At 48.2% G+C, this 24,473-nt stretch overlaps 1 protein-coding gene across 3 annotated transcripts; it reads right to left on the bottom strand.

The window, feature by feature from the left end:
• Nucleotides 1-17,528: 17,528 nt before the first annotated feature.
• On the bottom strand, nucleotides 17,529-23,177 carry LOC101434746 (triggering receptor expressed on myeloid cells 3-like). Of its 3 annotated transcripts, none has more exons than XM_004462853.4 (4): nucleotides 23,032-23,177; nucleotides 21,384-21,737; nucleotides 17,978-18,097; nucleotides 17,529-17,654 (listed from the first exon to the last, which is right to left on the bottom strand). In XM_004462853.4, the coding sequence occupies exons 1-4, from the start codon at nucleotides 23,135-23,137 to the stop codon at nucleotides 17,638-17,640; spliced, it is 597 nt and encodes a 198-aa protein (XP_004462910.2). In that variant the 5' UTR covers nucleotides 23,138-23,177; the 3' UTR covers nucleotides 17,529-17,637. The 3 variants fall into 3 exon arrangements, with proteins under 3 accessions (XP_004462910.2, XP_004462909.2, XP_004462911.2); XM_004462852.4 differs by having other exon boundaries at nucleotides 17,978-18,154; XM_004462854.4 differs by lacking the exon at nucleotides 17,978-18,097.
• Between the last annotated feature and the right edge of the window lie 1,296 nt (nucleotides 23,178-24,473).

Consider the following 24,473-nt stretch of genomic DNA (forward strand, 5'->3'; position numbering starts at 1 on the left):
AAGAGACAGAGGATCATAGAGAAACCCTGGGTTCCTATCCAGTGAACTCCAGGCATTTCTCCTCACCAGTTGGAGCCAGGAGGCAAGGCAGAGGTGAGAGCCCTTTTCTGGAGACAGGGTGTCTTCCTCTCCCTGGATCAGAGTGGGACGGGCACCAAGACCTGACTTGGTCTGGCATGATGAATGCATGGGAAAGTGTGAGTTGCCTTTCCTCTAAGGCCTCGGGGGTGGGGGTCATTCCCTCAAGAAAGGATCTCACCTGAAGACACCAGCAGGCTGATGTTTCTGAAAATAGTGATCAAGTTCCTAAAGCATTGTAGCTTCCACACCAGTAAGATCCTGAGACCTCCTCCTTCAGGTAAATCATGGTGATGATGAGGAAGCCAGGATCAGCATCATCCCATATTGTGTATCTATCTAGAATTCCAAGCCACAGTCCAGGGCTCAGAGCTGGTGACTAACAGGGCACACCTAATTGGAGATCTCTCCTGACACCAGGATTTCTTCTCGTAGGGCCCCTTCTTGGGTGGGCACTTACATCGCACAGAAAGCATCTGCCTGGCCACAGCATGAAGCTCCTCAGGTGTGACCCCCAGGAACCTGGTCAACGAAGCCTCAAGCCAGGGTCCTGCTGGACCCAAACCACCCCTCCCACAGGGCTCGGGAATTGGTTTCCTGCCCACCCCAAGCAGCCCTCAGGCCCCAGAGCCCTGTTCCCTACCTCACCCCCCTTCCATCTCACCCAAGGCCAGAAGCAACAGTTGGACAGGTGGCAGGAGCAGGTATGGGACGCCCCAGGCCATGTCACCCTTCTCTCTTTCTGGAGATGGGGGAGAGAAGGCAAGAGGAGGCCTCAGAGGAGAGAGAACTAGAAGCTGGGTCCAATTCTTCTGCAACTTCTCAGCATCTCTGAGCTGGAAGAACTGGGGAAATGGTTGGCCGGAGAGATGGGCTCTGTGGGCAGAGGGAGAAGGTCTTCCCAGGTCTGGAAGGCTGCTGCCAGCTGCAGGGTCTATCTCCGGGCCTGGAGAACCTCAGCCAACCCCAATTGCTTGGCTCCCTTGTCCCAATGTCTCCCCATCTCCACCACTTTGCACCATCTGCCATCACATTCCTTCACTCTTGTTATGGGAAGCTCTGAGAAGGCCCAAGAAGAAATCCTGGTGAAATAAGGGCCCATTCTCCTCTTTCTCTAGGCACTGTCTTTGAGTTGTTAGGGGCCCTGACCAGCACCTTGAGTCCCACTGGTCCTCAGGGCAAGGCAGGGACCTCATTCCCAGGCAAATATGGTGGGTCAATGCTGTGCTTTAGCCCTGGGTGGGTTTTTTTTTTTTGGGGGGGGGGGGCAGGGGGGAAGGCAGAGTTTCAGTTCCAGGAACTGTAAGGATGGTCACTGGGAAAGGTGGGGGGCCAGAACATCTGGGAGGAGAGAGAGCACTGAGTAGTGATCATCAGAGGGGCAGGCCATAGGGGATAGATCAGTTGGAGGTAGAGAGGGAGCTCAGAGCATCTCTTTCTTCAGCCCCTGCTCCTTAGTGGCAATCGATCAATGTCTGTTGGATGAATACATGAGTGGAAGGAAAAAATGGATAGCCTGTCATTTTAACAATGTGTGCGCAAAAATGTGTAGAGACAACAGCTAAAGCTGGAGCAATCTGAGCAACAAAATAAAGGGATATTGGTTTATAACCCAAAGTATAAAATAGATATCCACAAGCCCATACTGATAGGAAGAAATGATTGCTTAAATAAATAAGTGGATGAGAATAGAGAAGTCTCCTGGCAAAAGAATGCCAAATGATTTATGTAAGTACTGTGTCCCCTAGGAAGTGGAGCTAATTCCCATTCCTGAAATGCAGGCTGTGTGTAGTGACTTCTTTCCAAACAGTACAGAATGGAAAAGGGGAGAGGAGAGTGACTTTACAGGGAAGAAACCTGACAAACACTCCCTCAGTCAAGGGGACCAAAGTCAACATCATCAACATTAGGTCATGTGGATGGTACATACCCTTGCTATGACGCGATGAGAATGGCACGTTGTCTCTGCTGACTTCCTCCCCCAAACCTAAAACCCCAGTCTAACCAAGAGAAAAATGTCAGACAAATCCCAACCGAGGGACATTTTATAAAATGCCTGACCAGTACTCTTCCAACCTGCCAAGATCATCGAAAATAAGGTAAGCCTGAGAAACTGTCAGAGTCAAGAGGAGCCAGAGGAAACTTGACCACTAAATGTAATGTATCCGGATAGGATCCTGGAACAGAAAAAGGATGCTAGGTAAAAACTAAGGAAATATGAATGAAGTATAGATTTTAGTTAATAATATAATGTATATCTTTGTACATTGTTTAAAAGGCAATTTTTGGAATATCCTAGAGCTTCAGGTTGGGAAGAACATTTTATTTTATTTATTTATTTATTTTTTAAAGATTTATTTATTTATTTAATTTCCCCCCCCCCTCCCCTGATTGTCTGTTCTTGGTGTCTATTTGTTGCGTCTTGTTTCTTTGTCCGCTTCTGTTGTCGTCAGCGGCACGGGAAGTGTGGGCGGCGCCATTCCTGGGCAGGCTGCACTTTCTTTTCACGCTGGGCGGCTTTCCTCAGGGGTGTACTCCTTGCGTGTGGGGCTCCCCCACGCGGGGGACACCCTTGCGTGGCACGGCCCTCCTTGCGCGCATCAGCACTGCGCATGGCCAGCTCCACACGGGTCAAGGAGGCCCGGGGTTTGAACCGCGGACCTCCCATATGGTAGACGGACGCCCTAACCACTGGGCCAAAGTCCGTTTCCCAAGGGAAGAACATTTTAAATGAGACCCCAAAGACATAAATTGTAAAGAACGGATGGATCTAATTACATTATCAAATTCTGGCACCCCCGGTATCACTAACATGACCTGTTGATAAGACAAAGCTTGAGTTTTTTTGCTTATGGCAATAGCGGAGACTACGTCTTCTGCAAATTTTTGACAGTGGGTTAGAGGGGGTGAGGCAAGGTCAGAATTTATTTAGGATTGGAAGCTTGGTATAAGGCAAATCTTCCTAAGCAGGGGCTAGATTCGGATTGGCGAGGAATCAGGATACAACAGAGCTGCAGGATTGGTGGTAACAGCAAAACAAGGATTTTTAGGCAGGGAATCGATGAATCTTAATGAAACTATCTCTAGATGCTTTTTGTTGAAGAGTTGATAAAATTTTCATGATGTAATGAATAATCATTTTGATTGCCATGAACAATCAAACCATTTGCCAAGACAAGAAATTCCTGGAAAAATAAAGTAATGCTAATAAAGACAGTGGAATAGTGAAGTCATATTCATATAGACAGTAAGGCATAGTTTGGGTTTTCTCCTGAATATGAGGATAAATGGTTTCAGTTCTTAACATTAAAAAAATTTTTTTTAATGCTTTTCAACAAACCATACTATGGACAAAAGTGTGTAAGAGAAGAGTCCCACAGGATGCCCCGGCCACTTTACACGTATCCACACAGTATCCACACAGGCCACACAGGCAAAGGCTTGGCACACAGCTAGTCTGAGTCTTGGCGATCACTCTGTGATCCCCCTGCACATCGTGAGAGAACAGGGGGGGCTGTGAGATGCTGCTCCGAGACCACTTCCCACTCCCCTCCCGATCTCCCCTGGGAGACAGTTTCTCATCGCCTCCTGGTTTCTGATGAGTTTTGAGGCTTCTTGCCCACTGCCCTCAGAGTAGAGCCACTGGCCATAAAACAACTTGGCTGCAATCTAGATTTGGCTCCTCAGCAATGGGGTATCATGCAACTCTCACCACAGTCTCCAAGCCCTTTCATTTTGACATGTGGGACGAGGACCACAGAGGGCTGGCACCTTGGGCTAATCTTCCTTTCACTGTCACTATAAGTGATAAATTGTCTGAATCTTAAAGTGGCTCATTGTGCCTTTATTGGCAGAATTAGTCAGGCCTTGACCTTGGGCTGGCCTTGTCTTGCATGTGTTTGACAAGTAATAAGTGGCAGACTTAGAAGTGATAGTTGCCAAGTCTGTACGTGGCCATGTATTAATAGCTAAATGAAACAAGGGGTTATTAAATCAACAAGCAAAAATGAAATCCAACAGAAAAGTGGTCAAAAATAGGTGATACACTGGAGTAAAACTCCAAATGCTTAATAAACCCATAAAGAGATGTGAATCTCATTAGTTATCAGAGAAATACTAATTTTAAAATGTTGAGATATCACTTTGAACTCATCAGATTGGAAAGAACTAGAAAGCTGGATAATACTCAGTGTTGAGAACATGAGAAAGAGGGAATCCTCAAGCTCTGCTGGGAGGAATATAAAATGATCCAGCTTTCTGGAGAACAATCTGGGGCTTCTAAGCAGAATAAACGTGAATAACCCACACTCCGTGCCCCACTCATGGATATACATATTACATTATGGTTACTTTTTTTGTGTTTTATTTAGGAAGTATTTCCCTACTTCAAGGTCATATTTCCTGTTTTCTTCTAGGAGCTATACTTTTTTCACTTTTCATATTTATGATCCATTTTGTGTTATGGTATGAGAGAAAAGTAAGTTTTGTTTTGTTTTGTTTTATCTGTATAGGGGTCCAACTAATCCTCATCATTTGCTGAAAAGGCCATCCTTTCCCCACTGAATCACAAAAATGTCTTTGTGGAAATTAGGTTTTGAACCCACTGAATCTGTTTCTGGACTCACTATTCTGTCCCATTGTCTGTTTGGCTTTGTGTCAACCTGGTATGTACTCTAGAAAAATGCTTTTATTGGTCTTTCAGGGGACATGAAGGGGGATGTTATTAAATTTTTTTTTTTTTTTTTTTTTTTTTTGGTAGTAGAGTTGAAGCAACTTAGGGCTGCTATAACAAATGACCACACACTGGGTGATTTAAAAACAATGGAGCCTGTGCTCCTGAAATAAGAACAAGGTCTAGGAAACAGACTTTGGCCCAGTGGTTAGGGCGTCTGTCTACCATATGGGAGGTCCGCGGTTCAAACCCCGGGCCTCCTTGACCTGTGTGGAGCTGGCCATGTGCAGCGCTGATGCGCGCAAGGAGTGCCGTGCCACGCAAGGGTGTCCCCCGCGTGGGGGAGCCCCACGCGCAAGGAGTGCCCCGGTGAGGAAAGCCGCCCAGCGTGAAAAGAAAGAGCAGCCTGCCGAGGAATGGCGCCGCCCACACTTCCCGTGCCGCTGACGACAACAGAAGCGGACAAAGAAACAAGACGCAGCAAATAGACACAGAGAACAGACAACCAGGGAAGGGGGGGGGGAAATTAAATAAATAAATAAATCTTTAAAAAAAAAAAAAAAAAAGAACAAGGTCTAGAGCTGCAGGGTGCCTGAGAGTTACCTCCTGAGAGCCTCCGTGTTGCTCAAATGTGGCCAGTCTCGAAGCCAAACTCATCATGTAAATGTATTGCCTTCCCCCCAGTGTGGGACATGACTCCCAGAGATGAGCCTTCCTGGCACTGAGGGATTACTACCAAGTACCACTTGATGATGTAACTAGAAAATGACCTTGAATAAAATGGTCAACTCGGACCAGCAGAATATCTCAATCTACATATAATACCAGGAGTTAAAAATGCTTTTTGACCTGAATAAAAGGGGGAAATGGAAAGGACAAATGAGTTTATATGGCTATGAGTCTCCAAAAAGAACCAGTAGGTTATCAGCGGGGTTGCCCTTACACACACCTGAGCAGAGTCCCAGAGACAGATAAAGTAAATACAACCCCAGGTACTGGTTCTTCTGAGGGCTACAGAGACCCACAGGTTCTATGGTCATGGCTGATGGAGTTCAGTGCCATCTCAGTTGGCCTACTTTGGAGTTTGTGTTTCTGTGTGATGGAGCTGGACTTAGATGTGATCTTTGTCCACAAGTCTCTCTTGTTACTTTTACCGGAACTGTAGTTGGTGATGGGGTTTAATGTATACCCAGGGGACCTGAGTCTCTGGACTGACCATGTGATAGCCAGATCCTGAGCCTCAACAGACTTCCAACTCCTACACTCGGGTTTATTGGACTTACCCCACTCAGCTAACATGGAGGTGAAAAAGGTCAACCACCACACCAGGGAGCCAAGAGTGCCTACAACAGAAAGCAGGAGAATTGCATCCCGCATCCATGTGGAATCTAAGCCCCTTCTTGATATAGATGTGGAGTGGACATGGCCATACTAGGGTCCACAGGATGGAGGAATAGAGTATGGATTAGAGTGGACTTAACTGATATTCTATTCATGAACTATTGTGATTAGTAATTGAAGAAAATGTGGCATTGGTGTGGAGAAAGTGGCCATGGTGGCTGCTGGGGGTAGAGAGTGGGAGGAAGAGATGTGATGTGGGGGTGTTTTCGGGACACGGAGTTGTCCTGGGTGGTGCTGCAGGGACAGTTACTGTACATTGTATGTCCTCCCATGGCCCACTGGGTGGACTGTGGGAGCGTGTGGGCTATGATGTGGACCATTGACCATGAGGCGCAGCAGTGCTCAGAGATGTATTCACCAAATGCAATGAATGTCTCATGATGATTGAGGAGGTTGTTGTTATGGGGGGAGGAGTGGCGTGAGGGGTTGGGGGGGTATATGGCGACCTCATATTTTTTTAATGTAACATTAAAAAAATAAATAAAGACAAATAAAATAAAATAAAAACAATGGAAATGTATTCTCTCACAGTTCTGGAGGCTAGAAGCCCAAAGTCAAGATGTCAGCAGTCATGTTTTCTCCTATGACTCTAAGAAGGTGTTCTTCTTGCATCTTCCCAGCTTACAGGAGTGGTCAGCCAGCCTTGGTGTTTCACTGGTTGAAGATGCAGAACTCCAGTCTGGACCTCCTGTCTTCACTTGGCCTTCTTCCCTGTGAGCCTCTGTTCTGAATCTCTTGTCTTCTTAGAGGGATACCTGCCATATTGGATTAAGGACTCACCCTACTCCAATACTACCTCATCTTAGCTAATTACTTCCCCAAATTTCCAAATAAGACCACATTCTAAAGTACTGTAGAACAACACTTCAACAGAACCTTTTTTGGAGGGGGACACAATTCAATCCATAATAGATACCTATGGTAAAAGTTGGGGAATGCCCCAGCGTGGGACATGACACCCGGGGATGAGCCTCCCTGGCAACGAGGGACCACTATCAACTACCAACTGATGATGCAACTGGAAAATGACCTTATATGGAAGGTTCAATGCGGATCAGCAGAATATCCATGTCTACATAAAATACCATGAATTTAAAATGCTGTTTGACCTAAAGTAAGGGGGAAATGGAAAGGAGAAATGAGTTTATATGGCTACAAGTTTCTAAAAAAGAGTCTGGAGGCTGGCAGAAGGATTGCCCTCATGCACAACTGAGCAGAGTCAGAGAGACAGATAAAGCAGATACAACCCCCAGATATTGGTTCCTTTGAGGGCTAAAGAGACCCATGGGAGTTATGGTCATGGCTGATGAGGTTAACTACCAGGGCAGATGGCCCCTCTTTGGAAATGGTGTTTATGTGTGATGAATCTGGACTCAAATGGGATCTCCCTTCATAAGACTTTCATACTAATGTGCTGGAGGTGCAGTTAATGTTGGGGTTTAAGATATATTTAGGGGATTTGAATCTCTGGACTGACAATGTGATAGCCAGGTCCTGAGCCTCAACAGACTCCAGCACCTACAATCTGATCTATTGGACTTACCACACTCAGCTAAGATGGAGTTGAAGAAGGACAACCACCACACCATGGAGCCTAGAGTGATTACAACTGAAAATGGGAGGATTGCATCCAGCATCCATGTGGAATCTGAGCCTCCTCTTGACATAGAGGTGCAATGGACACAACCAATCCAATGTCCACATAGAAGAGGTGGCATTGGATTGGGAAAAGTGGACATGGTGGACGATGGGTATGGGGAAAGGCAGGAAGGGATGAGAGGTGGAGGCGTCTTTGGGACATGGAGCTGCCCTGGATGGTGCTTCAGAGGTAATCACCGGACATTGTAAATCCTCACAGGGCCCACTGGATGGAATGGAGGAGAGTATGGGCCATGATGTGAACCATTGTCTATGAGGTGCAAAGGTGCCCAAAGATGTACTTACCAAATCCAGTGGATGTGTCATGATGATGGGAACGAGTGTTGTTGGGGGGGGGGAGAGGGGGGGTGGGGGGGTGGGGTTGAATGGGACCTCACATATATATTTTTAATGTAATATTATTACAAAGTCAATAAAAAAATAAATTAATTAATTAATTTAAAAAAAAGTTGGGGAATGGATTTGAGGGAGGAAGGTAGGAAAAATAAACACGTGAAATGAAATGAATGGTGAAGCATTTCCACCGATGACTGTGTCATCAAATAAGAAATATGTCAACACAGTTTTGGGCACTTGAAGGTCTTTTTTAAAAAGCTAAAATAAAAGCAAAGTGTGTTTGAATTCTTTGTGTACATTTAACCTCCCCATCTACCCTGTAGGTAGGTGTTACTTCACAACATAAATAAGGGGCCTGAATCCAGCCTGGGAGAGGAACTGTTTTATCAAAACTTGCATAGCCTGTAGGGAGTAGGACAGGATTCCATGCTGGTCAGCTCCTTACCCAGTTCATTCAAGCAGGAAGATATGATTGGGTGGAAGGAGGCTGGATGGAGGAGATTGGCAGGAGCATTTGATTTTAATTGAGATTAAGTCAAAGTGGCACAGTCAAGAGGTGGTGATAGTCTCTAGATAACCATACAGGTAAAGGAGGAAGAGTAAATGACTCTTCAAGCCACAAAGAGGAGCCTGGTCCTTGAAGACCAGCCCCTACCCTCAAAAGACCAGCCATTGGTTCCAAAAACAATACTTGCTGATTTTACAAGGTGTTGATGTTTACAGGATGCTAAAATGAATTATTTTCACTGAGGTAACTACCATGGAAACTGAATTTCCAAGTGTCAATGAACAATTAACAATTGTTTTGGTATCCCAGGAATAAATTAAAGAAGATTGAGGGTATATAGGACTTTTCCTAAACAGACTGAGGTTTCCAAAAAAAAAGGACCATACAGTCTGAACAGGAAAAATAGGAATTTATTCTCTAAGCTGTATTAGTTGAGGTTCTCTAGGTAAACAGAATCAGCAGGAGATGTCTGTAAATAGTATGATTATAAAATTCTCACATGTGACTGACCATAGGGATGCATGAGTCCAAATTTTACAGGCAGGCTGCAAACCAGGGGCTCTGATAAAGGTCCATGATGAGTTCCCGGGAGACTTTGGCTATCCAAAATCAAGCTGGAAAATTCTCTCTGAATGCTGAAATAACTTCCCCTTTTAAGGCATTCAACTAGTTGGATAAAATATCACTCATGGCTGATGGCAATCTACTTGGTAGATTGTAGATGTAAACAGCCATCTATGCAATAAACTCATTGTCCTTGTATTACAATTAGCCCAGTGCTTGCTTGACCAAACAACTGGGCACAATTACCTGGTCGAGTTGATACATTAGCCTAACTATAACACTTTACTCCTTGTCAACTCAACAACCATACACATTGCCTTGAACCACACTTCGTCTCTAAATAAAAACAATAACAGACATGCATATATATATTTCCACCTAACAATATTCGACTGTCCTGTGTTCAACTGTTCAACTGGAAAAGCATTAATTCCCTACAGAATAGCGTTCAAGTCCTTGAGTAATATCATTTTTAAACTTGACATCTTTAACTACTATGGTATGAAACTTATACAACTTGTCATATGACAAGGGAAAAGGTTAGGGAAGAAAGCAAAGGTACTCATTTTATGTACATATAGAATCATACTCAACTAAACAAGGAAGAAAGATTCATGACCATTATAGTCCTCATTTCTGTAGCTGGTCACATGGTCAAAATTCATATTTATCACTACTTTCTTCTACTACCCATTCATGTTCCCATTACCCTCAGGAAGCACCTCAGCTGGCTGTGGTTCTTAGCCTGGCGGGTGACCCAAACTTTCATTACTGAGGATTCTGGGCCATTGTTAGTCCTGCTTGGCCTGGGTTGTCACAATTTTCTGTGGAATTTAATCCCAAGGCATGGCAGTACTAAGGGGCACCCTAGAGGATCTCCTGTATTCCAGGCAAATTCTTCTTTACCCCTATTATGTCGAAGCAGTCCTATTTCCCCTTGATAGTCAGGATCAATCATCCCAGGCAGTACAGTAATTCCCTTCTTTTGCCTGTTGATTCACAGGTAAGAGGATCCCAAAGTGACCAGGTGAACTTTGAACTGGAGTCTTAACTTCCATTTCAATGGCATCATTGTCCTCCCTGATGGAAGCTCTCCTCCTTTTGGAAATAAGACTTGTAGACCAGCAGAGCTTAAAGTTGTAGGGACAGAAAGCAAAAATTTTCCTAGTGGATCACGAGGGGTAATAGTGAGTGGTGTCACTCCTAGTTCCACCCCTTGATTCCTGGACCCATAAATCCAGGTTATGAGAGAAACAGCACCCTAGAGTGGATGCTGATTTAGAGCATACACAGCTTCTTGGAGAACATTGCCCCAGCCCTGCAAGGTATTGCCACTTACTTGGCACTATAATTGAGTCTTCAAAATGTCATTCCACCATTCTATCAATTTAGCTGCTTCAGGATGGTGGGGAATATGGTAAGACCAGTGAGTTCCATGGGACTGTGCCCATTCCCACACATCATTTGCTGTGAAATGGATTCCTTGATCAGAAGCAATGCTATGTAGAATGCATGGTGGTGGAAAAGACATTCGGTAAGTCCATGGGTGGTAGTTTGTTGGGGACGCTTAAGACAGCACTTGCCTTCAGCAATATCAAAGAGCACATAATGGCTGCCAGAGCGGATACAGTAACGGTCTACAGTATACTCAGCCTCCTTCACAGAAGAAGGTTCGCGCCCTTTCTCGCAGTTACCGCCCAGCCAACGCCTCAGGCAGTCATTGCGACCACCAATCAGTAATTGCCTCCTAACCTTACTTCTGCCATTTCCCTCAGTAACAGCCAGAACCAATCACCTTACCTCTGCCACTTCCCCCAGCAACAGCAGCTGCCAATCCCAGACTGCCACCTATCCTTACCCGCCACCCCCGCCTCCTCCCTAGAGTATATATGCTCAGCCCCTTCAATAAAATTTTGCGGCAGCGGCAACAGCAGCAGCAGCAGCAGCTTGCAGCTTGATCTGAACTCTGTCTGGCTGTCATCCTTTGTGTCTCTTGTCCCATAACATTCCTCCCTGACCGGTACTCGAGCCCCCGTCAGTGTCCCGTGGGCTGGGATGACCTTCACAGTAGTTTTGAATGAAGAATTGTATGCAGGAAATGCAAATCCATATCCAGAGTATGTATCTATTCCAGTTAAAACAAATCACCACCCTTCCTTGATAGAAGTGGCCCAATGTAATCAACCTGCCACCAGGTAACAGAAAGATCACCTTGGGGAATGGTGCACTATTGGGAGCTGAGTATGGGTCTCTGTTGCTGGCAGAGTGGCACTCAGCAGTGGCTGTAGCCAAGTCAGCCTTGATGAGGGGAGTCCATGTTGCTGAGCCCATGCATAACATCTATCCCTACTTCCATGTCCACTTTGTTCATGAGCCCACTGGGCAATGAAAGGATTGGCCCTGGGTGTCTCCATAGCCCTCAGGAGCACCACTACCTGGAGTCGTATCTACTTTGGCTGTCTCTGAGACCTGCTTAGATGTGCATAAGCACAATCCTCTGATGACCTCCTGACTCATTTTGAAGTCTCTTAGCCATATAAACTCATTTGTCTTTACCATTTCCCCCTTTTATTCAAGGTCTTTTTCTAGTTGTATCACCAGCTGGTGCTTGGTGGTAATACCTTGGTGCCAGGGAGGTTCATCCCCGGGAGTCATATCCTACACTGGGGAGGAAGGTAATGCATTTACATGCTGAGTTTAGCTTAGAGAGTAGATACATTTGAGCAACATGGAGGCTCTCAGGAGGTAACTCTTTGACACCTTGCAGCTCTAGGCCTAGTTGAAATTTCAGGCACACAGGCTCATAAGCATAGTCATCGGTATCAAGGGTCTGTCACTGGACCATCCTAGAAGAGATCTTGCCATGCCCCTCACGCCTCAACACCTAGAAATTTCACCAAAGTGGAATACCCTGTAATTTTTGTTGGATTTACCTCCCATCTTCTCTCATGCAAATGCCTTACCAATAACTCTAAAGTCTTTGCTACTTCTTGCTCACTAGGTTCTATCCACATGATATCATCAATATGGTGGACCAGTGTGATGTCTCGTGGGAGGGAAAGACCAGCAAGCTACCTGCAGACAATATTGATACAGGGCTGGAGAGTTGATATACCCCTGATGCAGGACAGTGAAGGTATACCACTGGCCTTGCCAGCTGAAAGCAAACTGTTTCTGGTGGTCTTCACTAATGGCAAATGAGAAAAAAGAATTTGCCAGATCAATAGCTGCATACCAGTTACCAGGGGATATGTTGATTTGCTCAAGCAATGATACAACATCTGGGACAGCAGCTGCAATTGGAGTCACCACGTGGTTAAGTTTAAGATAATCTACTGTCATCCTCCAAGATCTATCTGTTTTCTGCACCGGCCAAATAGAAGAGTTGAATGGGGATGTGGTGGGAATCACCAGCCCTGCATCCATCAAATCCCTGATGGTGGCTCTGATCTCTGCCATCCCTCCAGGAATCCAGTATTGCTTTTGATTTACTATTTTGTTTGGAAGGGACAGTTCTAGTGGCTTCCACTTGGCCTTTCCAACCATAATAGCCCTCACTTCACAAGTCAGGGATCCAATGTGGGGATTCTGCCAATTACTGAGTATGTCTATTCCAATTATGCATTCTGGAACTGGGGAAATAACCACAGAATGGATCCAGGGACCCACTGGACCCACTGTGAGATGGATCTGAGCTAAAAGTGCATCAATCACCTGACTTCTATAAGCCCCTTACTCTGACTGGTGGTTAACAGTGAAGTTTTGTGTCTCCTGGAATTAATGTCACTTCTGAACCAGTGTCTAATAATCCCCTAAATGTCTAATCATTTCCTTTTTCCCAATGTGCAGTTACTCTGGTAAAACAGCAGTAGGTCTTCTAGGAGAAAACTGGGAGGAAGATGTAACAGTTTTAATTTGACAGTGTAACAGGAGCCTTCCCAAGGAGACCTGGCCTTCTCTTCATTCAAGGGGCTCTGGGTCTGTAAACTGTCTCAAGCCTGGGAAGTAAGGGACCATGATTCTTTGTGTCTGTAATTCAAGTTAGGGTTTTGTTCACTTGACCTAGAGCTCTTCTGCTTATAGTGATCAAGTTGGAATTTAGTAGACTGCCCATTTATCCAACTTCTACTTAGCCCATGATCTATTAATCAATGCCATAACTCTATGAGATTCAGACTATTTTGAGTGCTGCTTTTAATCTGCCTTTCATTGTGGTAGCCATGCCCACTCTGTCTTCGGTGATTAACTGCTGCTACTTGACTTTTACCAGCCAGAAATCTCATCATCCCCATAATGTTTAAGGATTCTAATTGCATTACAACCCTCCCTACAGTAATATCTGTACTACAGAGAAGAGCAAACACAGAACTCTTCAGGGAAGTGGAGTTAGTCTTACAAATTTATTCCTCACAGTCCTGGTTAAAGGCATTTCTCTAGAAATGCCTTGTAAGCTACTGACCTCAGGGCCTTCCTGTACATTTTCATCTGATAAGACATAATCCCTTCAGGCAGGAGTTGAAAGACAGATTACTCAGGGCAGGGTGGAGGTTGGACAGTGCATGCTGGAGTCTGGCTAGTACATGCCTCAGGGCTGGGAGAAGGTTCAGACTTCCTGGGGCAAGTCAGAGGCTGGGTAGTGGAGGCTTTAGTTTGGCTGGTACCTACCTCAGGGCTGGAAGGAGGTCGGACTCCCTGGGGCAGGCTGGAGGCTGAGTGATACAAGGTTGACACTGTGGGGTCTCCATAAGGCAGGCCATCACAGGTATATCTGGCAAAGTTTCAGCCATATTTAGGGTTCCAATGTCCCCACCAATATCATCATCCCATATGTCTCCATCCCAGTCCTCAGGGTTCTACTCCTTTCCAATGAATGCCTTCACTTTAACAGCAGACACCCTGAAACGTTGAGATTTTAGTTTCCTTTGTAATGCTGCTACTCATACAAAGAGACTCTGAGTCTGGTTTTCAGAGATCTTAAGTCTGTGGCTGCATGAAACAAAATTTTCTTTCAGAGCGTACATAGAAACGTTCTCATCATTCATGAGGTGTTTATGTTGCAAATCTGAAGACTTAGTTGATTCCTTTCTTTTTTAACTGTATTCAGATAATCTAGGAGTCAGCCAACATCATTTGAGTTCACCTTCTGTTAAGGTGTTGAAAATACTCTCACCCAGATCCTTGCCTCTTGTAAGTGTGGAAGGAGGGGAATCCAGTGGTGATATTTTGCATATCTCCATTGCCAGCTCATGCCATGGACTGTTAGTAGGCTCTTGATTATTGGAAAGGGAGTCATTAGTACCTTGAATCCAATTAGAGTAGAGAACTGTAGGAGTTTGATATGGTTATGAATTCCAAAAATAGATATTGGATTATGTTTGTAATCTGATCTGTACCTGGGCCTGATTGAATTATGATTAGAGCTTTAATTGAGCCACATCATTAGGGCATTGAGTACCCACTCCTTGGTGGGTAGGGATTCACAGATAAAAGGCATGGCAAAGGACAAGTTGCGGGCTTTTAATGTTGGAGTTTTGATACTGGAGTTTGATGCTGAAGCTGGAACTCCAGGGAGAGAGACTGAGCCATTCACCTGATAGTCTACAGCTGACCTTGTGGAGTAAACAGAGGAGCTGAGTCCAGAAGAACACAAAAGACCTGAATCCTTGCAGACATCGGCCGTCATCTTACTCCAACATATGAAGATAGACTTTGGTGAGGGAAGTAACTTATGCTTTATGGCCTGGTATCTGTAAGCTCCTACCCCAAATAAATACCCTTTATAATGCCCAGAGTTCTGGTGTTTTGCATCAGCACCCCCTTGACTGACTAATACAAGAGCCAATTGCACAACTTGCAGAACACTTCAGAAATCCCATGTTTAAGAGTCTGTTCCTCAAGAACCACTCCTGGTACCAAGCTGTATTAGTCAGTGTTCTCTAGGGAAACAGAATCAATAGGAGATACCTGTAAATAGTATGAGATTTTATAAAATTCTCTCATGTGACCGTGGATGCACAAGTCCAAATTCTGCAGGCAGGCTGCAAACCAGGGGCTCCAATGAAGGTCCTTGATAAGTTCCCAGGGGATCTTGGCTGTCCAAAGTCAAGCTGGAGGGAAGCAGATGTGGCTCAACTGATAGAGCATCCGTCTACCATATGGAGGGTCCAGGGTTCGATCCCCGGGGCCTCCTGACCTGTGTGGTAAGCTGGCCCATGCACAGTGCTGCCGTGTGCAAGGAGTGCCATGCCATGCAGGGGCACCCCTGCGTAGGGGTGCCCCATGCGCAAGGAGTGCACCCTGCAAGGAGAGCTGCCCCACATGAAAAAACACAGCCCGCCCAGGAGTGGTGCCACACACATGGAGAGCTAATGCAGCAAGAAGACACACACAAAAAAGAGACACAGAGTCCCAGGGCCTCCAGATAATGCAAGTGGATGCAGAAAAGCACATAGTGAATGGACACAGAGAGCAGACAACAGGGGAAATGGGGGAGTCCACTCCCATCTCTTCCCCATGGGCCTTTCTATCCTAAAAGGTCTGGAAAATTAAAAATAATTTCCAGACTCCCTTGCAGCTAAGATTCCAGGTATAATTTAGGCTCCACGAGTCAAACACTATTTGTGTGCAACTTAAATTTGGAGCTAAACTGAGTGAAGAGAAACACTTCATTTCACTGGCATAGATGGTAGCTGCGATGAGTGGTTTTAGAGCCAGAAGTAGTGCTGGTAGCTTCCTGATTTGGGCAGTTTTCTGATTCTTCGGGTTCCTAACAGTGGCCCCTTTAGTGGCCATATCCTGTGGTGTGGCTTTGAAAATTTTTCCTGGAAGGTCAGAGCAGGGTCTGATTATATAAATCATTTAATAATATATATATATATAATATTATAGTATTCTATATGTATACACATCTACTTAAAATAGGTAGATTGCATTTTGTGGTCTGCAACTGAAACTTAGCTGATGCAGGTCCCAAGGGAATAGATGCCATATTCCCAAGAGCATTGGGAGATCACTGTGTAGTCTGCAAAAACTAAACCCCTTAGCTGCTTTTAGTCCCTCAGCCACATTAAGGGTGTAAAATTGCCAGGAGCTTGACGTTTAGGAGAGAATTTTTGGAGAGAACTGGTGTGCTGTGAGGCAGGGTGGGAGCGTGGGGTGTACGCCTCCCTCCCACTTCAAGCCTAGAGGCAGGAGCTTCAAGGTCACGACTTGGAGCGTTTGCTATGTGTCCCCCACAGTTTGGGAACTAGCAGACTGGTATCTGACTCAAGCCCGAGAACCCTAGTGGGCAGAGACCGTGGAAGACCAGCTGCTGTGGCGGTGGAGGGAAGGAGAGGCAGAGGCACAGGATAGACCAGGGCTACACGAGTTTGTTGGGGCGAATGGAGTGGGTGAAGAGTTTCCTACTATCAGTTGTGAGAAAGCTGGCGTGGGTTATCTGAGATCCTGCCCAAAAGGGCTGCGTGGAGGTAGAAGCACTGCCATGGAAGAAAGCTAGAGGTGGGTTACCACATGCTTGGAGATGATAGAAGGAGGCAGCAGCAACCAGCCAGTAAAGAGACGCAGTTGTTTGTGCCAAGGAAACTGCACACGAGCGATCGGGGGCCCTGTGAAGACCCCACGGCAGTGCCCTACGACCCCAGCTTTAAGCTGCCTGACCAGCGGGGCCCGTCAGGAAGAGGTTTCCTGTGCCCTGACTCTCCCTCTTCCACTGCTCAATCCTGGAGGCACCAGAAGCTGCCTCTGGAGGGTGGAGATGGCAAAATAAAAAAGAAAAGCCAACGTGTTCCCTTCTGTCTCTCTGAGGTGCCAAAATCTAGAGGATCAGGGGAAGAAGCTTTCACTTTAAATGGAACCCTTTTCCCGTCACTCATTACTGAACTGAAGCTAGTTTGGGAATAGACTTTTTACTATTTAAAAATGACCAGAAAAGTGGTGGGTTTTGCCACAGATTTCATCCAAGGGACAGAGACGGCCCCAGCAGAGTGAGCCTGAGAGGGCAGAAGGGGCACGATACACGATATTCTGTGCTTTTTAAAAAATGAGGTACTGGGGATTGATTGAACCCAGGACCTTGTACATGCAAAGAAGATGCTCAACCACTGAGCTACACTTTCTCCTGAAGGTACTTCGGAATTAGACTTTGTAAGGCCCAATTTTTCTATTTAACGCAAAAATCGGTTGCCTTTCCCTGGGTCTCCTTCTTTGCCACTGTTTTCCTTCTACCCCAGCTCCCAGTGCTTTCCTGCTCATCACTGTTTTTCTCTCTCTGGGTCAGAGAGGGGCTGGGCAGAGAGCTCACAAAAGGAGTTTAGGAAGCCTTTTATTTACCACCAACAGAAAGTGGGGTGTGCTGTTTAGTAGGGAAGGAGGGCGTGCCGTGGGCTCCTGGAGAAGTGAGTCCGCCACCGGGGCTGCCTCAGGACGCTGCCTCACCTGAGGGAGAGAAATGGGCAGAATTTGACAATGGCCTAAGCCAGGTCTGGCTGGACCCCACCCTCCGGCCTCCGGAGGAAGGCTGGGATTGAGGAGCAGTCAGGACTTCTTCCTACCCCCCTCGCCCCCAGCTCCCCTCCATGCTGGGACGTCTTCCCCAGCCCCCCCACCCATGCCGTGCCCTGTCCCAAGGCCTGCTCGGAACAGAAGAGGACAAGCCACGGGGCAGGCGGGGAGACAGTCCGTCCACACCAGGGCCGGCAGCCGCTGCCTCCGACCCCTCGCTTGTGTCCACCTCTAGCTTCGCGCTGGCCTCCACTCACCTGAGGCCCAGGTTTTCCAGACCAGGACAGAGAGCACTGAGAAGACCAGGCCCTTACTCAGGAGGAATCCGCAAGTCAGGACAACCCCCAGCACCGGCAGAGCTTCCGCTGCCCTCCTTCCTGAAGAGTGATGGCTGCCGTCACGCTCGGCAGCCCAGCCTGCCCCCAGCTCCTGGCCTGGAGAGCAGGCAAGAGGGTGCCCTTGGAAGACTGGCCTGGACCTTCCCACAATCCTCAAGCCTGGCCTCAGCCCAAGGGAACAGAGCTGGTTTCCTGCCCCTACGCACCCTGCACTCTTCCACTCAAGGGGCCCGGGGGAGCCTCCAGTGCTCCCCATTGCCCGCAGGACACGCCCACGCGATTGCCTGGCATGCGAGATCCTCTGCGACCTGAACTTCTTATCCTGTTTTAACCTTATCTATCTTCTCTCTCCACTCGGCCAAACCATTTGCCCACTGTCGGTGGGTTTCCACGCCCTGGCACAGGATGCCCACCCCTGCTTCCACACTTTACTCCTCTGCTACCTTCAAGGCCCCTCCGGGTCGTGCTCCCTGGCGCCCACCTCCAGCCCCCAGCCCCTCCACCGGCTCTCGTGTCTCTTGGCTCTTTTGGTACTTTGCGTCGGCCCCAACGCTGCCCCGCTTCTCTGCCCCAAGGTGCTTGCTGATTGCTGATTACTCAGCTTGCGGTCACAGGCGGGCCACGTCCCCCAGGGATGATGCCTTTTCAGGAGGAGGAGAATAAGCCCCCGTGATCTTACTTCCCTGACCCCCAAGTCCTCTCCTCTGGGGCTGGTGGGCAGCACTTTTGTTGCTTTGAAATAGAAACACCCGAGCCCGGATTAAGGCGTGGGAAGGGAAAGAGACACAAGGGTCATCCTGCCTGCTCAGATCCGAGACTCCCCAGCCTCCCTGGAGCAGGAGTCAACCCTCCTGCCTCCTGACTCGTGGGGAGCTCACATGTGGGCTGTGAGCCTAAGACCCCAGCAAACTCCAAAGGGCTCCTCTGCTTGGCTTTGGCGTCTGTGCCGTGGCCCTTATTCTGACACAATTTGTGTTGAATCCAGACTGGCTTTTAGGGTTGGCTCTCTTTGGGATGCACTGTGTTCTGGAAGAGATAAAAGCTCTTGAGGGCCTTGGCTGAGGCCTGGCCCCTACTGGGTACCCAGATAATGCTTAACGGTGGGACGGCATACCCTGAGATGGTCGGGACCTGTGCATACCTGGCAGACTCACATCTGAGCAAGGGAGTGACCGCCAAGGGGTTTGGAACACGTTTTCCTGAACAGCTGAGCAGCTCTCTCCAAGTTCATTGCCTGCGGGACTACACTCTGGCTGGGGGGTCAGAGGTGGCCAGCCAGTCCAACTTCCCAGGGAAGAGGCTGGGCAGGGGATGCCCACAGACACACGGTGGACAGCAGTAGGGCCAGCGCTGGGACCCAGGGCTCCTACTCCTCTTCCTGTCTATTTCTCGGGCATCTTGCTGATATCAGCCTTCAGAGCCTTTTCCAGCGAGCCTGACCTACTCTCAGCCCTCTGTGCTTCCATCCTGCCCATCACGCCAGGTTGGCCTGCCTGCCACCCCCACAACAAGTCCTTCTGCTCTTGTGACCCATCCTGGAGGTTGTCCATTTGGCAGGGAGCCTCCCACCACTGCCCTCCACAACCCACCTTTCTCTCCCCTTAAATTCCCATTCCAGGGCTCCCTTCCCGCAGAGGGTGCTGGATGGACAACATCCATCCCCCCAGATACCCTGCCACTACGGAGGCTTCTTTCTGAGGTCAGCCGCTGCCATTCCTCCCTCGTCCCCCTCACCTGGAAAAGTGAAAAAAACAAACAGAAGGATTTCCCAAGACGCACTGTTGAAGGAATGTTCACTTATTTCAAGGCAGGCCCAATGCCACCCCAGAAAAGAAAGCCTTCTCCATTCACCAAGTTTAACCTAACTGAAACACAGCCCCTGGCTGCCCCTCCCTGTCCAGACGGTCTTGCAGGCTCTGCAGAAGATTATAGGCTTGTATTCCCTGCGACACCAGTCATTCTTTCAGGCAGGAGCCCCGTCCAGTAAATCATAATAGCTGACACTTAACTAGCTCAGCCATTCTCAATTATTTCCCCTGTTGGCTTTATTAAGACATGAGTCAAAGAACCTGTGTGTAACAATTAATGGATTCAGATCAGGTGGGCATTAGCCCACCCAGAGTGGGCAGACTTTGTCAAGAGTAAAAAGAGACCCTTTATTTTGCACACTCACTGAATACAGAGACACCCACGGAACTGAATGCCACAGTGGGGACAGCTCCACCGACGGGGGTTTGCTGGGGCTTTGAAGAGGAGGGACTTGCCCTCAGTCGCCCAGGACATTTGGGGCAGAGAGGAAAGAATTCAGGCCCTTCCCCTTCGCCTACAGTGGCCCCGCTTTCCTTCGTACAGAGCAGCAGTTTTGGTACCTCCACAGCACACTGCCGCCGAGTGGGTCCTGATTAAGAGGATGTGCCCAAGTGGGGGGTCCACGGAGCCGCCTAACTGACCGCACACAGCGTCTCTAACCAGCCTGTTGGCTGCTGCCTCTGGCTGCGGGGTTCTGGGGCACCGGGCAGTGATTTTATTCCATCCCGCAGACTCAGCGTCTTCCCTGCAGCCCTGCCTACAGCCCTGTGGAAGAGCAGTGTCTTGTGGTAGCGGAGGCCTGTCCGACTCACTGGCTTGCAAGGAGGTTTCCCGAGGAGCTCGAGGCAGGAGTGCTGGGCCCCATCTTCTCAGCTCCATCTCCCCCCAGGAGCAAACAGGCTTCCCGATGAAGGAGGAGGTAACGTGAAAGGCCTTTCGTTTGCTTTCTAATGGCTGTTCCTCATCTCCTGCTTCTTAAACTCCTTGAGAAAGGGGACAAGCTCTCTGTTGGCCAAAGTGCGCCCGTGTTTTCAGATTCACGACGGACAGTCGAATCAGCTGGGTCTCCGTAGGACCCCAGCCTAGCCACTTCTCTGCGGAATGACACGGTCATTGAACCTCTTTGAGCCTCACTTTCCTTACTGAGCCCTTGCTTCACAGTAAGGAGATGAACAAGTTAGATGCTTAGCACAGAGGAGACGCTCAGCTGCGCAGTTCCTGCCCGGCTGGTTCTCCACCTGAGAGTGAAATACAGACCTTCAAAATCATCTAGTCCAGCATCCTTATCTTCCAGGTAAGAAAATAGAGGCCCAGAGAGAAGCTGTAACTTTCTTGAAGTCCCTACCCGAGGGAGGGGAGGACATTGAACTCCTGATTTAGGCCTAGAACTTGTCCCATCTCTCCACACCGCCTCTCCAAATCGGTCCCTCACGGCAGAAGGGACCCCGTGCCCTCGTCCGCCGAGGAGGCCGGCCCCAGGTGAGCCCCTCCCCGCCCCGGGCTCGCTGCTGCTCACCGTTGCACTCCACCAGCCGAATCCGGTCATGCAGGATGACCGAGTCGCGGGGCGAGAGGTCGACCACACACTGGTACAGCCCCAGGTCCTGCTTCCCGAGCTCTGTCTTCGTGACCCTCACCATGGCCTCGGTGGGATAATCCTCCAGCAGGTACCACCCGGTCTGGGCCTGCTTTTGACTTTTGTCTCCAGCTTCCACACGCACCAGTGTCACCGGGGGGCCCTGGCTCCCCACCCGCTGCCAGGCCTTGGCGCTGGAGGAATATGTCACAATGTTGTAAGGGCAGCGCACGGTCAGGTTCTCTCCTTCTATTAGGCACTGTGGCTCCTCCTCTACACCAACAGCTTCGAATCCTAGAGAGAGGAGTCCAAGTGGCTTCACTGAGCAAACGTTGCTACTCTTGCCCCCCCTGCACCCCCAGCCCCGGGCTGCGCCCCAGCCACAAGACCATGCCCCAAGGGTACTAATAGCTTCATCAAGCACTCAGGAGTACTTTAAGATTTCTGTCAATAATTTTGAAAAGGTTCAGCTCTGTTTATAACTTGTTATCTATATCAGCCATGCACACATACAGTCAATAAGGCAAAATACTAATGGTTGCATAATCTAGGCGACGAATTTATGGTGGCTATCCTTCCTACATTTTGTACGTTGGAAAATGTTTCATGATAAAGAGGTTAAAAAGAGAACTTCAATCATTTTACTGCCTATTTTCCATTCTACTTGTGGTTTCCCCAGAAATGGCCCTGGTAATACAAAACTAATACTTTGTATTAGCTCCTGATGTCACCCAAACTGAATGCTCATCCCACAACTCTCCACCCATTTCCATCCCATTCAGTCCCAGAGGGCAGTCCACCTGAACAGGGCCAGCCGGCATTAATCTCTTTCTCCCCTCAACTCTCAATACCAACGCTGTGCACTGAGTTACATCATCATCTTCACCACCACCATAGCCACATTATATCTTTAACTGAGCACTTACTATGTGCAAAATATTGCACTTTACATCAGTCTGGTGTTTAACTTACACGCCAACCCTCAGAAGTAGCTACCATTATTTCTATTTACAAATGAGGAAACTGGGGCTCAGAGAGGTTGGGGGAGTTTCTCAAAGTCACATATGTAGAAAGTGGCAGAGACAGAATTTAAACCCAGGTCGTCTGAGTCTAGAACCCTTCTTTTCACACTCTCTCTCTCTGCCTTGCTGTAGTGACTTCCCTTGTATTTTGTCTTCCCACTACCATCTGGCCCCTCTTTAGTTTTTTCCGTTTTCCTCTACTAATGTTCCCTCAGCCCCTGGGACAGAATATTCCTTCAAAGGGAGACTTTGTCTTACACTTCTTTAGATCTCCCAAGGCATCAGCACAGGGTTAGGGGATTGCTCGGCTGACTCCACATGTTTTTCTCAACTTCAAGACGCGGTAGAGGAGCCCCCAGCTTCTGTTTCATTGCCCAAGCCCTGCTGGGTCAGGGCCAGGGTGGGCCAGCCCAGTCTGCATTTGTGACCTCGCTTTTCCCTGTCCTGCCTCTAACACATACTCTGATCCCATTCCAGTCAATCCTAAAAAAAAATGGGAGAAGACTCCTCTTAGCAGGTACCTCCCTTCAGCTGTCCACATCCCTCTCCTCCCTGCTTCTCCTTACCTGAGACATAGAGCAGCAGCAGCAGCAGCCGCGGCCACCCCTGGAGCCCTGTCCCATCCATTCTCTCCCCCTTCCCTGACCCAGTCTGCCAGCCATCCCAGGGCATTGTCAGCTGCTACCGGATGTTGCCCCACAGGAAGGTTTCCCCAGAGAGGCTCAACCTTGACCCTGCAGTTGAGAAACCCCGAGGGAAATATGCAGAGGGGGCCAGTAAGGAAAATGCAGAAGGTGAAGAAAAGAGAGATCATCGCCCTTGTGACAGCTTCCTTCCATCTCCTTTACGCCACCGCCTTATTGAGAAATGCTCAGCAGCTTCCCGTGTTCCACCCTGGCACGTCTAGAATCCTCGGGTGGACTTGCAGGACCCAGCTATCTGGTCTCCCACCTCTGCTCCACTCACTGCCTCAGCCCACCAAAACGATCTCATCCCTGGCCATGGACCACTGCGTCCCATGTCCCCTCAGGATGTTCTCCTTGTCTGGAATGACACTGCCCATCCTGCAAGGCCAGGTCAAACCTTCCTGCGACCTGCCTTCTTTAATCTTCCTCTATACCAGCAGCTATCAGGTGCATGGAATCACTTGGGAACTTGGTAAACTCACACCTGCCTGGGGCTCCACCCCAGAGAATCTGGTTTGGCAGGGAGGGATCCAGGCATCTACTTTGTAACAGGCAGTCCATGGAATTCTGAGGCAAGTGGTGGAAATAGCCCCGGAGTGCAACGCTCTCTCTTGGGTCAGATGGGCCCCGAGGCAGTCCTCAATTCCTCTGCCTGTGTAGGAGGGGTGTGCTTCCCTGAGCTACCCAGTCCAGGCACAGGCCTGGGACTATCACAATTAGAAAGTCCTAGCAGTAACCACTATGGACTGAAGTCCTACTGTGCGCTGGGTGCTTCACTCAGTTATCTCATTTAATCCTATCAACCCTGAGAGGTTGTGTAATGGATATGAGGCATCTTTTGGCTCTCCAGCACCAGTTGCCTTCTCTGTTTGAGGGAAATTCCCCATTGTGTGGGTCTTACTAGGATGCTGCTCTCTACTTCCCTTTCTGTTAGGGAAGGAGGGAAATATTCTTTGTCCCTTCTCCCTGGAAGCCGTGGTAGAGGCAAATGACTTGACCTAAGTTGGACCAAGTGCAATTCTGCTCAGGATTCTGACTCTTGAGGGTATGATGCAAGATGTAGAGCCTGTTGGAGATGACTCATGTGGAGGCAGTGAAAGCATTGGGAGTCCAGCAATAGCATGGCAGTGACAGTGGCTTCAAGTGTCCAGGACAGCGGCATCAGTGTCAGCATCACCAGACTGCCCCATGGTTGTAACCCTAGCTGTGGCCTCTGATGCCCACTGTCTTTTGATTTCTGCCATTTTCCAAACCTGGTCCTCTAGCCTGCTTACCAACTCTGTGAGCTACCACTATCCTTCCAAAAACCCTTCTCCTATTTA

Source organism: Dasypus novemcinctus, chromosome 11, assembly GCF_030445035.2.
Source record: "Dasypus novemcinctus isolate mDasNov1 chromosome 11, mDasNov1.1.hap2, whole genome shotgun sequence".
Classification (NCBI taxonomy): Eukaryota; Metazoa; Chordata; class Mammalia; order Cingulata; family Dasypodidae; genus Dasypus; species Dasypus novemcinctus.